The sequence below is a fragment of the Symsagittifera roscoffensis genome, chromosome 4, assembly GCF_963678635.1.
Source record: "Symsagittifera roscoffensis chromosome 4, txSymRosc1.1, whole genome shotgun sequence".
In the NCBI taxonomy this organism is placed as follows: domain Eukaryota; kingdom Metazoa; phylum Xenacoelomorpha; order Acoela; family Convolutidae; genus Symsagittifera; species Symsagittifera roscoffensis.
In genome coordinates, this window is record NC_087065.1 from 7,076,194 (window position 1) to 7,094,415 (window position 18,222).

General features: G+C 34.8%; 1 protein-coding gene across 1 annotated transcript in view; it reads right to left on the reverse strand.

Moving 5' to 3' along the window:
* Window positions 1–717: 717 nt before the first annotated feature.
* LOC134844023 (synaptotagmin-7-like) overlaps window positions 718–18,222 on the reverse strand; it is a 117,294-nt gene continuing 99,789 nt past the window's right edge. The window contains exons 11-13 of the mRNA XM_063860477.1: window positions 15,126–15,309; window positions 2,013–2,235; window positions 718–1,473 (exon numbers count right to left, since the gene is read on the reverse strand). Of these exons, the coding sequence (XP_063716547.1) occupies window positions 2,055–2,235; window positions 15,126–15,309 (365 nt within the window). The 3' untranslated portion in view covers window positions 718–1,473; window positions 2,013–2,054. The remainder of the gene's footprint in view (window positions 1,474–2,012; window positions 2,236–15,125; window positions 15,310–18,222) is intronic.

The window sequence follows — 18,222 nt, forward strand, 5'->3', positions numbered from 1 at the left end:
CTGTTTTGGGCACTTTTCGGAAAATTACTACATATTGGTCGCCCCTGGATGAACGTGTTCGCTCAAGTTTTGCAGAAAATTGCAGAAATTAGAGTCATTATTTACAAAATTTAATCAATTTTCTTGGATTTTATGTACAAAAAATAATCCATTATATTGAAAAGTAAAATGGATTATAATCGATTATAATGGATTATAATGGATTTAAGTTTTTCCAAAAGTATCGATTATAATCGATTAAAAATTGATTATGTGGTTTAAATTTGACATGATAATCGATTATATTGACAACATTTTAGTCAACGAAAATCCATTATAATCGATTATTACCCATGAAATTTCGGTGCGAGTTAGCAGATATAAGATAGACGAGCAAAATGGTTTTGAACTCACCAGAACTTTGTATATGTCTAGAGTTAGCCGAAATTTAAAAACGTTTCTGACCAGAAACCAGATCAGAAATGAAATGGTCGAAAAATCCATAATTTATTTAAATATTTCACAAAAATTAAAAAACTTCAGATTAAAAATTCAGCTTGAAATTTATGTTTTTTTTTTACAGAAATAAATAGTTTGTACGTGTGCTACAGTTTCCACGGCGAGTTCTTGTCGGTGATTCATAGCTGAGTTTAAGCTCAATGCATTAAACTTCGGGTATGTATGTCCTTGTCCGCTCAACAAAAAAAAACTCGGCTCTAAAATTTTGAATTCCGACACTTAATTAGAAATGAGCGATGTATAAATAAACACTGAATATCGGTTTTGGCTAAGCACAATAAGCGGGAAAAACATAAAGAAAACGGCTGACTGAAATGATAGCAGTTTTTTTTTCAGTTTAATAGTGCAATTTACCGCAAATCAAACAATTAATCCAAGTTACATGGCTCTGAATTGTTCCTGGAATCGCGTGACTTTCTCTGTGACTGGAAGAAATTTCGTCCAAAAACCATCGATATTTATTCGTTCGTCGAAAATGACTCTTTGTCTATCAAAGTCTTCTTCTTGACGATGAAGTAGATCACAAAAATTTACTTTAGCGTCCACAATTATAATGAGCGAAAAAGACTTTGGTTGCACCAAACATTCACAGAGACGCGTTGCCGATTTGCTAGTATTCAAGAAAAAAGGACATTTTTGTACTGTTTAATTTTGATTTTCCGACCATTTTTGGTTTTTTTTTGGTTATATAATTCAGTATGAATAGTTTCATCTTTGCAACTTTTGTCACTTTCTTGGATTATCCTTTGGTTTGATGTCCCGGTGTGTTCGAAAAAGAATAGTTTTTTTGGTCAGACCAAATTTGCACCACAAAAGTTTCAGATGAAAACTTTTGCGTTAGTTTTCCAGACAAAATGGATGAGCAAAAAACTAATTTGGAATCGTGACTTGGTAAAGATATTTCCATTTATGGAAGAAGGGTGCTGATTTTGTGACATCCTTTTTCACGTTTGCTACAGCTTCCATGAATATGCTCTAAAACAAGAAAAGAAACGCAAATCTGACAATGTTTGACCCATTAGTTTTGACTCAACGTAAAATGTGTTATCTATGGCCGCTGTATGGCTTTGTAGGTCGGAATCCTTATGCTTCGACCCCCCATAGACGTAGGTTGCGGTACTGGTCGAGAAAGCGGCGGAGTAAGTAGGGCGGGGGGGGGGGGGGGCGTGGTTGGGGGTAGGGTGAATCCTTACGCTTTTTCTAATCTTCTCTTCAGGAATTCGACCCCCTTCCCACCCAAAGGCTCGCCTTCATTTTGCAATATTTTAGGACATCAATATGTGATCCAACAACACTTTCAAAAATTTTGGCATTTGGGCGACAAGATATATTAATTTTGAGGGGGAAGCGCGCGCCAAACCCACAATTTCTTTCTCACGCGGATTCAAGATACGGAGTATTTGAGTTTTTCAAAATTCGCCCCTAATGCTCCTATAAAGCCGTGCCTTTTTTCAAGGTTCTTCAGTCGAATTGTTACGAAAGCCTCAGAAAGAACTGAGAAGATTTTCGTTCACCTGATTTTGCACTAAGGACCATGTACGGACTATGGTCTTAATCTACAGATATGTGGTGCCTGGCTGATGTGGCAAGTACATGGTCTCGTCTGGCTCCATGATGTCGTGTGTGGCCGTTATGGGCTGAGGGGGCGTCATCTCTACTATGTCCTCCCAGTGTCTCATCTCCCCCTCCTCCGTGGCACTGCTGCCCAACTTCACCTGACCTATGACGTCATCGCTCCTGTAACACAAATGTGAGTCACTCAAATGTAAACAACTAAATTTACCAGTTCATGTTTAAAATTCGAGTCTACTTTGAAGATTGAGGATTACAAAACTAACGGTGTTCAAAAGGTTAACGGTGTATTAAAAAAATTTAAGTTCAACTTATGAGCTAAGGAAAAAGTTGTTTTTGGACGAGGAATATTTACACAATTTCTTTATTGCGAATAAAGGTAATGGCAATTAATTAGCTGTCAAGAGTTCAAAAGTGAGTGACACAAAAGATGCAATTGATGATGATGATACTGATGATGAATATCAAATACAAAGGAGTAAGGCTGTGCCATCAATGACGGAAAAGATCCAACCAAGAAGTTGTTCAGCTCTTTAGAACAGCAAGCGAAAAAACATCCCGGGGCGAGGTCCGCGACTCGTGTTGCGACCAAACTGGGTAACCGAAGCGGACTTTCTGTGACCGAAATTCCATGCTCCCCCAAGAGGCTTGTGTCGCGGAAAGTCGCAAAATGAGTCGCGCATTGTAGAAAGTTTTGAGCAGTTTAAGTCATGGAAATTGTTGTCGGATTTTTTTGTGCTTGCAGAAGCGTAATATGGATGCAGAATAAACCAGCTTGGTCAACATACTTGTTGATAATATACAGTACCGCCACCATAAAGCCTGCAATTGGCAACTTACCCATTTGAGTCGCAATGGTCACAACATATCTTTTTTGGGTCGTGCAAAGTCGCATAAAATTGTTGCGGTCGCGGAAAAGCGAAACATACTCATTTTGAGTCGCAATGGTCGCAACCTACTTTTTTGGGTCACGCAAACTTGCAACATAATTTTGGTCGCAATGGTCGCAAAATACTCATTTTGAGTCGCAATGTTTGTAACATAAGTCGCTGACCGCCAGCCGAGATGATTCAAAAACTACTCCATTCTTGCAGTAACACTTGATTTGAGGTATACTTATTGCACATAAAACAAAACAAGGCTGCTGGTACATCAAAACGAAGCCCTGAATGTTGGCACTGCACTTTGAGGCCAATGAAAATGTTTTAGGTTGAATAACTGATGAAATAACTTTTTTCTGTTTCCTTTTTTCTTCGTTTTATCTATTAACACACAAAATGAAGGAAAGAAGGGGTTTAATTATAATCTCGTATCTTAAAAACTTGACCAAATGACATGCCTCGTTTCAATTTGCAGCTATTTTATCCGCTGTTTACGCGTAATATAAGAACGCAATATGTGCAGTGCAAACCGTTACCCTAGTCGATCAAGGGAAATTATCTAGCAAAAAATTGCTGAATCTTCCAAAATAACCTATAATTCAAAATGCATGAATCATAACCACAACCTGAATTTTTAACTTAACGAGAATGGAAAACTGAGCTTAAATTTTTAAGACTTGGTCAACCTAATATTTTATTTGAATTTAATTTCAAAATTCTTCGTGACCGTAGTCGAATTGAAATTCCATGGTTTTTTTGGGGCTCAGAATGAAGTTTTGTGAAAAATTTTTACTGTATGCTATCTTTTAAGTTTTTGTAAGAAGCTTGGGTGCTTCTCCCAAATAGCAATGACCACATCACTTCACCAAAAAATTACAAATAAATTTTTTGATATTTGAGTTCTGGACAATAATGCATTTCAGATGATATAAAAATAATTATGTCAAATCATTTTTTTAGAAATTCAAAATTTGAGTGACTAAAAAACACGACAAATTCAAGCATAAAGGCTCCACCATTTTTTCTAAAATCGGAACAAATCAATGAAAACGCATTTTCTTGCAAAATGAACGAACATTAGAGAATTTAAACTCAATTTTTAGAATAGATGTTTTTTTTGTTTTTAATCAAGTACAGCAAAACTACATGAACTCATTCTTTAAATCACTAGTCTTGCCTCAAATAAAATTCTTACTTTTTTTTAGCAAATAAAATTCTTTTTTAGAGCGGCAAAATTTGGGTAAATTGTCCATATTGGCTGACTAATCATACGTATTTGGCGGCAACGAACAAACATAACCAATCAAAGATCGGAAAATAATAATGAACGCAAGTTAACATATCGTATCGTGAGAGTGCTATTCAGTTCACTTTCAGCAGATGAATTTCAATTGAACTCAAAAAATGCATAAATACCTAAGTCCATTCATCAATGCAAAAATAAGCTTGAATGCACATCTGTAGTTGTTAGAGCAATCTAAGAATTTTTCCTGAAAAAAAATCAGCAAGACCTACATAAGAGTCTTTACTACGTTCATTACTCTTAAAAAGCAAAAACTCGTAACGCTATGTTGTCAAGTAGCGACCGCTGGTTTCGCTGCGCTCAGCTAAATTCGATACGAGAAATTTAGTTAATGTGAATCAATAATATCCGCTCAAAAAATTATTACGATTTCTCGCTTGCTAAGATTTTTCATCTGCATTAATTGTTGTCACCTGAACTCATTTTTAAAAAAACTATTACTTTACAGCCCAGAATATCCAAGCACAATTAACCTTGCAGAGAAAAATTAAACAGCATTTTAGTACTTTCATTTTCTTCAGAAAAAATTAACACGCCAGTTTTAGTATCTTTTTACAGTAGATTAACAATCATGTCAAGGAAGAAGAAGATTTAACCTTTTTTTTGGCCGTATCTGTAAGAATGGTCAAATTTTCAGGGAAGTTTTTTTGGACAATGAGAACAGTTTTTCAAAGTTTTGTTTTTAAAAAGCGCATCAAATAGGACTTTTATGATGGTAAATTTTTCTGGAGATATTTGAAATTGGGCGGAAAAACAACCCAATTTGACTCTTTATTTTTCACTCACTTCGTTTTAGAATCCGGAAAAAAATTTGCGCCTCTGAGTTGTTTCAAATGTACTAATGATAGATTAAAAAGGTTGATACCAAGAACAACTAGACTTCTGTCAGAGAAGTCTGAACACGGACCAGAAGGTCTCATGACTATTTCTCAGACTTATGTTTGATAAATGTAAATGCGGTTTTGTAAGAATCCTTACTAGTATACTAGCTTGAAAAAATTTATTGTTCCGAAAGTGACAGAATATTTGTGCTCGGGAAGGGTTTTTTCTTCAGACAAGTTTCGACTTTTTAACTAGCCATTTTTGATGGCATTTTTATATCATTCGAAAGCCATTGTCGTCCTGAGCTTAAATTTGAAAAGATATTTCAGCTGTGATCATTTTTCGTAAAGTTATGGGGGTCTAAAGACTGCCATTTTGGCCATTTTGGGACATATAACGAATTTAAAAATGAAGCGTTCAGAAATACAAATCGTCCACCCCAGCGCAATGCCTATTGTTTGTAATTCAGAGATGCAAATTTTTGATTCAATTTTCTTGCATCCACTCATTTTGAAACGATTCCCGATACGCGAAAAAATTCGCGGCTATTAACGCGCAAGCGGAGATTTAATCCGTCTTAGAAATCGTTCCAAATTGGTTGAAAGAAGCTTATTTGCCATAATTGATTTGTTACAAGGAGCAAAAACTATTGTTTTGTACTTTATATGGCATGTGGGCGGATGATTTTCATAGAAATATTTATTGATTTTCATAAATAAAATTTTCATTTTATTTAACCTGATACGACCAATGTTGTTATTTTTAATATTACTTTTCATAAAAAGGGAAACCTTTAAACGCTTCAGCTTGTCAGTTGTTCCAGCCCAAAATCTTCTTAGACGAAAAAACACGGTTTTTTGAAAAAAATTTGTAGAGCTGTGAAAAAAATAGAAGAACATTTGAAGCTAGATCTGTCTCAAAAATTGGTTTTTAGAGAAAAATCATTTCGGTCTGAACAATAATTTAATTCGGAAAGCATCGATAAACAAAAGTTTATTGTTGGATGGCCAGCCAATGGGAAAAAGACAGCTCTTATTTGAAGTAGTTCTTCGAACAACAGTGGCGAAATTAAAAATGAAGCGTTCAGTATTCCAAATCGTCCACCCCTGCGCAATGCATATTGTTTGTAATCCACTGACGCAGTATTTTGAACCAATTTTCTTGCATCCACTCAATTTGAAACGATTCCCGATTCCGACTAATTTGAAAAAGAAACTGGTAATAAAAACTTTAACAAACAACTGGTAAAAAGCGCGAGCTAATTATCTCAAATTGGTCAAATTTGCTTCTTTTAACCCCCATTTATTTGTAAAAAAGGATTTTGGCGAAATATTTCTATATTTTTCAGCCCAAAGCAGTACAGACCATTTTACACCATTTTTTTCAAACAAGTTTTTTTTCTGCGTCGAGTGATAAACGGATCTGACATAAAACTCTGATTTAGTCATGTTCGACAATCATAGTAAAATAGGCCAATTGGACAATTTTTTTTTTGAAAAATAACTAGAAAAACAGAAAAATAAAAACAAACGTAAAAAAAAATTAACATTTTTTTCAATTCACATTTTTTTGCAGAAAGTTATTTAACTTTTCTGGATTGTTTGCTTCCTATAATGGAGTTAAAAACTCCAAAAATTAATTTTATTTGCTTAAAACCAAGTTTTTAAGCATTAGATTAGTCATAACTAACTGATGTAAGCCTGCTCGCTCGCCTAATAAATTTTTTATGAATTATTCGCGAAATAAGTCGAAAAACCAAAAACTTCATATGGGTTTTTCTCGAAACTAGGAAAAATTCTCGAAAATTTCATAATGTGGTTCAGATCACAACTGAAAAGGTTTTGATATGATATATCACTCAACCCAGTCTGGTTAATATTTCTGGTACACCTGGTTTGCGTAGTAAACAGAAAGAAAAAAAGCTATAAAAGACCCGAATACAAAGTTCCTCCTGATTTTTCAAAAAGTTCTGAACAATAAAACTGTTCTTAAGAAAGCGGAAGTATGTTATTGTGAAACAGTGACGGCTTTGAGTGACAGTGTTCTTTGTGTGCTTAGTTAGTATTTTTTATTTAATTAATTGGATGTCAAAAAAACGCGATATGATGACTGCTCTGCTGAAACTTTTTCAACCCATCTAGTTAACTTCATTTTTTAAAAACAATATCATCACTTGGTGAGATAACCGCTGATGTATTTTGTATATTTGAAAACAGGAAATATGGCGCGCAGTATATACATATATTTCAAACTGTGCTTTTTCAATTGCGCCTCAACGCACAGACAACAGTTTGTATCAAGCATTTTGAGCAAAAGTAGCATGGTACTATTGACTCTAAAGGATAAGCAAGACTAGAAAGCCCTGAATGTGCGGACTGTTTTTCAATGTCCTTGAAATAGTTTTTGAAACCATTAATAAAAGAAGTTTTATGAATTTTAAAAAAGTTTCAAAACGTTTTTTGAAGTTTTTTGAATACTTTCCTAAAATGTGAGCTCAGGACGTCAAAATCTTTAGTGGTTTGGGCGAGCGTTCGCCTTTCAATTATGCACCCCCCCCCCCCCCTTTAATCCGCCCCTGATTATAGTGCATCTTAACGCGGCCCTAACAACATTTTTAGCATTGGTAGTCAGACAAACTTTTTTAGGGTTTTTGAAAAGTCAAATATTATTTGAACGTATTTTGAACGTGAAATATTAACATGACCCTTTGTGAGGCCGGAAATCGAATCTTTAAATGAGCCGGCGTCATGTACGATCCCCCCCCCCCCCCCCCTCCTCCTCCTTTCAATTCACTCCTGCTTAATTCCATTTTTGTCAAGCATATTGGTTTTCAACTGCATGAATTACTCATGAAAGAAACACTCGATAAATTCCGAACCCAATAAGGGAAAAAATTTTGAGAACCGCCAAAAAAAAGCATCTCAATTATTGTTTGCACCCTTCTGATTTTTGTTCCGATCATTTAAAATGGGGAGGAACTTTGTATTCGGGAGTGTTTTAGTTTTTTTTTTTTCGTTTTCCACGCAAAATCAGGTACCACAAATAATCATCGGACTGGTTTGAGTGATATATCTTATTAAAGCCATGTCAGTCGTGATTCGAACATTAAAAAATTTCAAAAAAAATTCCCAGTGTCGAGAAAAATTGGCTTGAATTTTTTGATTTTTCATCTTATTTGGAGCGATTCAGGCTTACAACAGTTAAGTTGTGCCTAAATTAATGCCTAAAAGTTTAGTTTTTAGCAAGTAAAATTAGTTTATGGAGCTTTTTAATTCCATTTTGAGAGCCAAAGATTTCAGAAAAATTCAAACATTTTCTGCAAAATAAATTGAAAAAAAATGAATTTTAATAATTTTTTAAAATTTTTTATTGTTTTTAGTCATTTTTCTACAAAAGTTTTTTCTACCTTGGCCTACATTACTATGACTGTCGAAGATGCTCAAACTATAGATTTACATCAGATATTTTTATCACACCCTGCAGAAAAACTACACTAATTTAAAAAAAAACTTTTTTGGAGTTTTTAAAGACTGGTCGGAACATTCGTGCTACCTGCACGGTAACCGGCTATCGTTGTTCATTTTCATTTTGTTGCATTTCATATTGGAAACATTTGACAACCGGAGTTATAGGGGGGGGGGCGTGTGGCTTTGAACTCTACTGAGACGGTGCATTCCACTGCAAACTGTGGGGGGGGGGGGGGGGGGGGAGCTTAATAAAAGCTCTTTTTTTCTTGGCGCTGTATTTAATTACACTAATATTTTGAAACTAATATCACATTAATTTTACTGCCCCTAGCATGCTGCGATTGAAAATTTTCAACATTCAAAAACTGCAATACACGAAGTTATTTTTCATTTTTATGGTTTACTTTCAACCCTTTATTTTGTTTAAAAAAGATAATTGGATTAACATTTTCTTTTTTGCATGCAAATTCATTTTTCATGACTATACAATGATACGGCTTCTTACGTCACGTTTTTTTTCTGAAAAAGAGTCCAAGCAAGGTTGCTTTGTTGCTTCTTTGCTCTAATTTGTTGAGAAATTAAAGACGTATTGTCATTTCTTCCTCATTTTACAATAAAGGAAACTTAAATTAAAAAAAGTGATTAAATTCGAGTTTGCGAGACAAATGAAACATGAAATTGTTTATTTCAAAACACATTTTAAGCAGCCTAAGACTACTAAAACTACGATCAATTGTTCGAGCAATACTAGTCGCGTCCTTTGGTCCGAGAATAACCAAAACATCGAACAGCCGACGTCGCAAGAAAAAATATATATATGGTCCTGAAAATTCAGTGAACAAGTATGGATAACAAAAATTCATTTCTGTTTTCAGTAAATTATGCTGCTGTACAAAAATTGATGACGCTTAATTGGCGAAAAAATCCATTTTTTTGATTCGGCCGAAATTCGGGGATCAAAACAACCCGCAGTGGATTAAAAATAAATTAAAAATTTCAGAACAAAGTCAAATTTATACATTTCAAATTCCAATATAGAGCTAAATTTTCTTGAAATAATTCAAACAATATTTTTCGTGTTTGTTACAATAATAATAATTTAAATGACTAAATATTCATTAGGGCTGGTTGATTTTAAAGAAAAGGAGTTATAGACTGTAACTTTTTTGAATAAGACATTTTTATGGGCTCAAAAAAGATATAAACGTCAAAAAAACTGATTACGAAAGCTCTTTTTAAATAAATTTATATCTTTTTTTATTTTTGCATCAGAACTTAATAATCCATCTCCAACTGTTATTTAAAGAAATTTTAATTGCGTTTTTATTTAATATTTTAACCATGTGAAACTTTCTCTGAATTTTTCGAATTATAGCCTCCAATCTAGTTGCAAATCAACCTCAAGCAAAAAATCTACCTTTTTGAGTATTTAAAATTAAATCAAACAAGGTATGTTACATGTAGGTTTCTGTAGTGACTATTAATCCGTATATCCTTTAATAGTGACTACCCGCAATCAGGTTCCATGGATAATAATCGAATGAAACGGATTTTCATGTTCTGTCTCCATACATTTCGAAAACAATCGAATGTAATGAATTAATAAGCAATTAAAAAACAAATAAATTGGTAATCAATTTAATCCATTAAAAGGGATAATAATGAATTATAATGGATTGTAAAGGATTATACTTGATTTTAATTACTTAAAATAAATTTTAATGTGTAAAAGCGTGGCTTTTCCAAAACCTTGAAATTATATATTCAAAACCTAAATGTTGCAATAGCTGAATTTTTTCTATTTGTCAGCAAAAAAGTGTACTGTTTTCTACTTGTCTTTTTTCTACTTTTCTCCTCCCGCCCCCTAAATACACCACAATAACTCCCACCATTATAATCACTTACTTATCATTTCTTCACTTACCCCCACCTCCCATCCCCACCACTCAGTCCTAACTTACACTTACCGAGACATATGTGAAACATACCGTGTGTGAGCCCCCTATCCCCCCAAAATGCACGCAAACCTTTAGCAACCCCTAAAGCAAACACTTTCGCAACCCTCGCCTTTAGCAACCCCTGAGTTGGGAGGTGGAATAGGTGGGATGGGGATATGTGGTTGGGGAGTATGCTAGGGGGGGGGGGGGGCGGTGGCGTATGGTGGGGGTGCAATAATAAATTTCGTAAAATTTAAGTAAATGCGAGTAGGTTTTGAAGTCGAGTAGGCTGTGAGTATTGCAGAAAAAACTGACAATTTGCAGAAAAATTGGCGAAAAAATTATAGGGATTATATTCCATTATTCTGTAATATTAATGGATTATAATGGACCATAATCGATTGTGTGGTCCCAATGTGTAGTTATATAATCGTCTGTAACGTCAACACTTTTGACCACGAAAATCGATGAAAATCGATTATTAACTATGAAACCCCAATGCGGCTATCATTCCGTTTGTAAGCTTATAATTCACTTCAAGGTGTTGGCAATATGATTTGAGAAAAGTTCAAAAAATTTTAGTTTTAACGACACTGAGAGCCTTTTCTGGGATTTTCATCATGACTGAGTCATGACTGAACTATATCTGGAAAACCTTTGACAATCTTGGATTCGATTGGATGTTCTCTTCCGACTTTTGAGTTTGCATGCAAACAAGCATAAATGTCCTTCTTTAAGCTCATGACAACAGTTTTTTTTTGGTTTTAATTGCAAAAAAAGCCCACCAAAAGTTGATATTTGACGGAAAAAAAAACAGCTCGAGGACAAAGATACCGTCCCTTTCTTTGAAAATCCGAACAAAAAGTCGTTTCAGGGCTAAACCATGAACTTTACAACTGCGGTTTAAAGTCTTTTTTTTTCTTCTAGAAAGTGATCACCCACCAGTCGCTATAAAAAAAAGATTTATTTTGAGTCTGGTAATGCGCCAACAAGAAAAAATTGCTTGCGTCAAATTAATTGAAAACGGTTCATATTGCCGCCTACGCTTTAATATCACAAAACATATCGGGGAAAATTTGCTATTTTCAAACCCTAATATAAATTTGTTAAAAGTCACCGGCAAATTATGTTTTTGTCAGTTTTGTCAAAAAATTATTTCCCTATCAGAGATTAATCTATAGAAGTTTGTCAATTTACATAAAGTAGCAAAACATGAAAACTGTTTTCTAGAAATCTTTATACGGGAAAAATTTCAAGCTGCAGAGAGTAAGGTAGTAAAAGTTTGATTAACATTTTATTTAAAAAAATAGTTTCCTTTCGGTCGACTTTAGGGCTGGTCGACAAAAAAGGATGTGGTAAGTTAAGCCGAGGGGGCTTTTTGGGCGATCAGAAGATCAAATTCCACAAAGAGACGGTATCTTCCCCTTCCTTAAATTCCCTTCGAAAGCTTGTTTTGAAGTTTTCCTCTTTTTCATATTAAAGTAAATTTTCTTAGAAAACGGTTTGAGTTTTGAAAACTTTAGGAGAATTAGGTTAAATGGGTTTTCCTTTGAATAATATAGATTCGAGCAAAACATACATAGATCAACCAAAAGAAATGGTGAACTAGAATAAAGTCAACAGTTGCCGAAAACACGACGTCAAAAACGTTCGCACAAAAATTGTTTGTATTGACTGCAACTTCCGGAAAAAAATCAAAGTGGAAGTCAACTATAGAAAATTTAAGAGTTGGATTTAATGTGTTGACCAAACAGTCCAGAAAAAATGAAACAAAACTTGACCTTCAAAAACTAGCTGAAGTTTCACAGTGCCTTTTAATTTAATTGGAGCAGCGCTCGCTTAAAAAAATATCTTCCTGGCCGTGTATTATTATTAAAACTTATGCAGCTCGAACGAAAGCACAAACTAAAAAAGCTTAATAGAATTTTGATTTACTTGATAGCATTTGCTGAATTGCTAATCAGCTTATCAGTAATGGTTTTGAGATAGCGCGTTTGAGATTTTTTTAGGATTGTGAAACCTTCACTAACAAAAATGTCCCCAGTAGGTACTATTTTCGGCAAAATCATATTCCAAAACCCAAACTTTTGATGAAATTTATCCGAAAAACGCTGCGAAATATCTGGCCGTTTTCTGAAAAAATCTTTCTTGGAGAAATCGCGGAAAATTGTTTCTATTCAGCTTAAAAAAATGAAACTTTAAGTCCTTTTTTTGCAATTTTAAATTACAAAAAAAACAGTAGACTTTGACGAACAGCTTTTCTCCAAGACAACTGTTGTTGTTTTTGTATCGGATGTCAGTTGAGACATAATTTGACGACAGATTTTGATTGAGAAAAGAAAATCAGTTTACGGTACAACCGCATACCCCCTCAAATATGGTGGTTATGTTTTTTTTCAAACTTCGATTTGGGCATTACTGTTTTTTGATTTCAACCTTATCTCAATTTCAAGCAAAAGCAAGTGTGGGAACGTTTAAAAAAATTTGAAAAAGAAGAGCGCAAAACTACCAAAAACTGCCAAAAAAATACAATTTTTAGCCTTTTTTACGTTAGAAATGCAGACTACAAAATAAATGGTTCCAGGTTTTGAAATAGCTCGAACGAAAAAATGTGAACAATAAAAAAAAACAAGGCCCGCTGTTTTCGATTGAAAACGATTTTTTTTCTAGCCCTGTAATAATTTTAAATTACATGCATTTTGAACAAAAAGCCCAAACTAAAATGGCTCACTGGATTTTTTTACTTGATAAGTTTTGAATAATCCTGAAGAGTGACGAATTTGAGACAGCGCGCAAGGAACGCCCTTTTTTTCAGGGATATTCAACCTTCACCACCCAAAACGTCTACCGCAGGTACTCTTTCACGACAACCATATTTGGTAAAATCATATATAAAACAAAGTTTTTTTTGCTGAAAATTATTCTGGCAGTTTTTTTTAGAGAAACTTTTTCTTGGAAAATCGCTGAAATTTTAAAGTTAACTTTTAAAAAAATGTCAATGATTTTTGAAATTTCTTGACAAAAAACCATTAGATTTTGATAAACAGCTTTTCTCCAGGAAAAGCGTGGTTAATTTTGTCTTGGATGTCAACAGAATTACGCCTTTTTCTGACAGATTTGGATGCTCCAGGTTATGAACGAGAAAAGAAAATCAATTTACGGTGCAACCGCATACCGCCTCAATTGTGATGGTTAGGGATTAAATCCGACTTTCGGTTTCGGCACTACTTTAAGATTTTTTTTTTATTTATACTTACTCTCATTTTCAGGCAAAAGCAAATTTTGTGTAGCTCAAAAAAATTTCACGAAGCAGCCTCAACCAAAAAACTACAGATTTAGCCTAAAAATTTCCTGCGATGCAGCTAATTTATAGAATTTATAGACAAGAGGTGTAGAATGCAAAATATTTGGTTCCAGGTTTTGAAATAGCTCAAACGAAAAAATGTAAACTAGAAAAAGTCAACATCCGACACTAAAATTTTTCAACAACTGACGCAAAAAAAGTTATTTGCTTATATTGCCTTTGAATTCCTTGAACTAAGTTTTCTTTTTTAGCCAACTAGAAAAGAAAGTTAATTACAGAATAGTTGTGACTTGATTTTGATGCTTTGATTAAACAATCCAGAAAATTTAATACAAAAACTTGAATTTCCAACAATTTTCTTACAAACTATGTAAGCGTTAGACCAATTGAAACCAGACTGCTCGTATCAGGACAAAGACTTGAATTTCTCAGGACAAAGACTTGAAGGTCTATGGAACAGTGCACGTTTAAAAAAATGATGAAACCTTCAAAAAAAAATGTATTATTTTATATTGACCAATTAACATGCCCCAATTCAATTTGGAAGAATAGCTGTCTTCTTCATACTCTCATTGGAAAATATTTTCCAAAAGAAATGGATACTGTTGGGGTCCGAGAAGTTTTATTCGGATTATATGAAGAAAAAAATATATTGTTTTTTCAACTATGTGGGGAAAAGTTATTTTTTTTGGGATTATAAAATAAACCAAAATATATAATTTTGCGATTATTTAGAGACCTTTTTTTGCGATCTTTCGGCGACAAAAAATATTTTCGCGGTTTTATATGGAGATAGTAACTAAATTTCAATGAGCTAATATAATAGGTAATTTGGCTCAAAAACAAAACATTTTTTTTTCTATTATAATAGAAATTGATTGCTATATTAATTACACATTGTAGATTATCAATTTATTATTTTTTGAAAAAAATTTGGTGCAGTTAAATTGGCCTTGGAATGATTCATGTTGTCTTACTCTTCAAGACCAGAAAACTTTGTTAACTCTCCCAATCTGTAGCAAAATTAAACATTTTAAAACCCCCATAATTTTACAAAAAAATAATTACCGGAAACATATCTTTTCAAATTTGAGTTCAAGGCAACAATACCTTTCGAATGATTTAAAAACATTTAGCCAAAAATGCTTTGTTAAAAAGTCGAAACTGGTATGGAGAAAACAACCAACCCGACTTCAAATTTTGCGTTATTTTGTTCGAAAGTCGGAACAATAACTTTTTTATTTGTTCAAAATGAAAAAATTGTTGAAATGGGGACAATTTTATCGCTAACAACTATCTATTTTCAGATCAAATTAAATAGAAACATTTCAGTTCGGGTACCATATGCGTGTCCTGTCGTAGACGGTGAACTCTACAGCAGTGTGTGCTATGTCTTCAGACGTTGTTGACACATGGAATGTGAACACTTCTTTGAACACGGGACAAGTCGTCTTCCGCCTCACTTTAGTTTTCTTCATCAGCACGGCACGTGACTCCTGAACCACCAACACCTTCACGTACGGATCTAAGAGAAGCTAGATAGAAGACGAGTGAAAAAACATCGAGAAGGTTCTAGAACATTCTGAATACCAAAGAGAGCTCATAAACACACGAACATAAAACTGTAGCTTCCTTCAAAATGAAATGTTTGCAAAATTTGGCGAAAAAAAAGTTTAGGAAAGAAATCATGAATCCTTGTCATTAAGAACCCAAACACAGAATCGTTTGCCAGGTAGCTACAGTTCAAGTTGAATTGTAGCTAACCGGCTCTCTATAGTTCTCTGATTCGGCAATTAATAGCAAACACGCATCATTTTTTCTTTACAACTTTTTCATTATGCTTTGCACAAACTGCATTGGTCAAATTGAGTTTCAGAAGCAATTATTGTGTTTTTAGAAAGGCCAAGTTTCCAACAACAAAAAAACTCAAAAATATTTTTGACCTTTTTTCTAGGGTATTTGCTGGCAAATTTGTTAAAATTACCCGGGTTAGCTTCCATACAAAAAACGCTTATGATACATTTCTATGCGTAGGTTCTGTGGAAAAAATTCTTGTCATACAATTTCATAGCATGGAAAAATGCTTAATATGCTATTTTGATACATTTTTTTTTCTATAGAGTTGTATGGATTTTTCTGTTAAGCTTTTTTCAAAAGTATTGAATTGTACTATAAGCATTTTTTGTCAGCCTGAACTTAGTCCAACGCACGCTCCTCATCAAACCATCAAATTGCAGGGGCAGATTTAGGGGGAGGGGGCAGAGAAGCGGACGTCCCCCCCCCCCCCTTCAGGGATTCGACCCCTTACCGACCCAAAGTGTCCCCCTTTGAACTATTTTCAGATATCCAATTTTGGCTGATGGACTCTAAAAATTTTCTAAAGGCGCCTTTGTCGCCAATATACACTTATATTAAGGGGGGAAAGCGCGCCGAAAAAAACGCGATTTTTTTTGGTAAAATTTTTCAAAAAGTATCTAAAAACGCATTTTTTGGCCTTTTTTTTCAAAGTTTTGCCTGCGGCGCAGAAAGTTTGTCTAAAACAGACCTTTTAAGTGCTTTGGGAGAGCTCGGAAAACCAATTTAGTCGACCTAAAAAAAGTCGACAAAATTTCGAAAAAATTTTAAAAGTCCGCCCCCCCCCCCCCCCCCCTAGAGAAAATCATAGATAGAACCGCCCCTGTCAAAATGGCGGATATTTTTTCCGTAGAAGGCGCCTTTCGAAGATTTTAAGGTTGGTCGACCAAGAACGAATGTTAGAAGTTAGTACAAAAAAGGAAAAAAGCCTAAATGCGCTCATAATTTATGTCAATTTCGTTATTTGAAAGAGGAGATAGAAATTAAAAAACAGCGCAAGACTTTATGTTTGACTATTCGGGAATCTCGACTAGGGATTCTTTTGGTCGAAATCTGGCAAGTGTTTTTTGGCGTCTAAAAATTTCACGGGGTACCACTATTGCAGACCAAATTGATCAAACTGTGGTAGACCTGAAGCTAGAAGTCAAGTGATAAAATTTACGACACAAAGAAACTTTTAGAAGCAAAAATTGGTGGAAAAACTCATCGTTCTTAAAAAAAAGCATTGTTTTTTGGCTTAAAAGGAATATGTTTGCATTGCATTCGAAAAGTTATGGACACTACTCAATAGGTATTGTGTTTGGCTATAATGCGGTATGTTTGCATTGCACTCGAAATTTTTTTTGACAGTTATCAATAACTTTTGTGACCGCGTGATAAGGAAACTTGACACTAACAGAAACCAAAAATTCACTTTTTGAACACTTTATCTTTTTTTTGAAAGGGCGCCTTTGGCGCCAGAGTATTCGATTTTGATATCAAGAAAAGTTTTGATTCGTGAAAATTTGATTCGCGGCTTTTTCGAGCGGCATTGTCCAAGCTGCATTTTTATTTGCATCTACAATTTCAGCTCACTGGACAGGGAAGGACATCAATTTTGCAATACCGGCAATCCACCCACCCGACTGCAAACCCTGCCATTGAAACTTGTCACAAAACGGGAAAACACGAAGAGCGAACGTTTGGCCCTAAACAGCTGGAACAAAACCAGTTTATTGCCTTCTCCACGATTTAAGAGGAACTAAACTGCTGCTTCTGCTTCTGCTCCTGCCTCGCCAAACTCGGAAAAATAATGAACGCTTGGAGATCACAGAAACTTGCCAACGAGACAACCGAGATCTCAAAAAGGAGCTGACCAAAAAATGAGCAGACCTGGAGAGGCCCATCTAATTAGCCAGAGCTATCACGGAGCTGCAAAAACTTCTGTTGTTCCAGGTGGAGTCCAGCTCACTATCAAGGAGCGTGTACGTGCACTGTGCGGCTTTTTGACTCAAGCTGACTTTTGCTCTGACTTTCCGATTCATCATTTTACTTCGCGGTTCTGCAAACAGTTTTGATGATTTCCGTGAAATCATACGGAGCTTGCAGCCACAAACCAGCAAGACTGCATTCCCCATGATGTCTGACATTCAATGGATTAGGTTGAATTACTCGATGCTGTTCTTTCTTATATACAGCTCAAGTCTACTAATGAAGCTACGCTAGAAGACTTCATCAAATGGCTTGTGGAACGCTGAGATTCTGATTGCCCTGATGAAATTGAAGAACCTGCTCAAATCCCTTAAAGCTGCAAGCATTTATCTAGATTTTCCGAACATCCTCAGTCAATGAATTACATCTGGAATTTGCGTCCAATTTTCCAGCAATAGCTCGATGGTGAAAGCAATGGTCACAAAAAAAACCAAGTTGACGTTGAAAGCTGGTTGATTTTCATATTGCGTGCCACAAAGGTAGGCTTCCTATAGCCTCATCGATTTTTGACTACCGTTCCTTCCAGATGTTGACTTGCCCGGCGAATTCGAAGTTTGATTTGGTTTCCCTTGTACACGGATAGGCCAAAAAGTTTCACAGCTGTCTTAGAAAA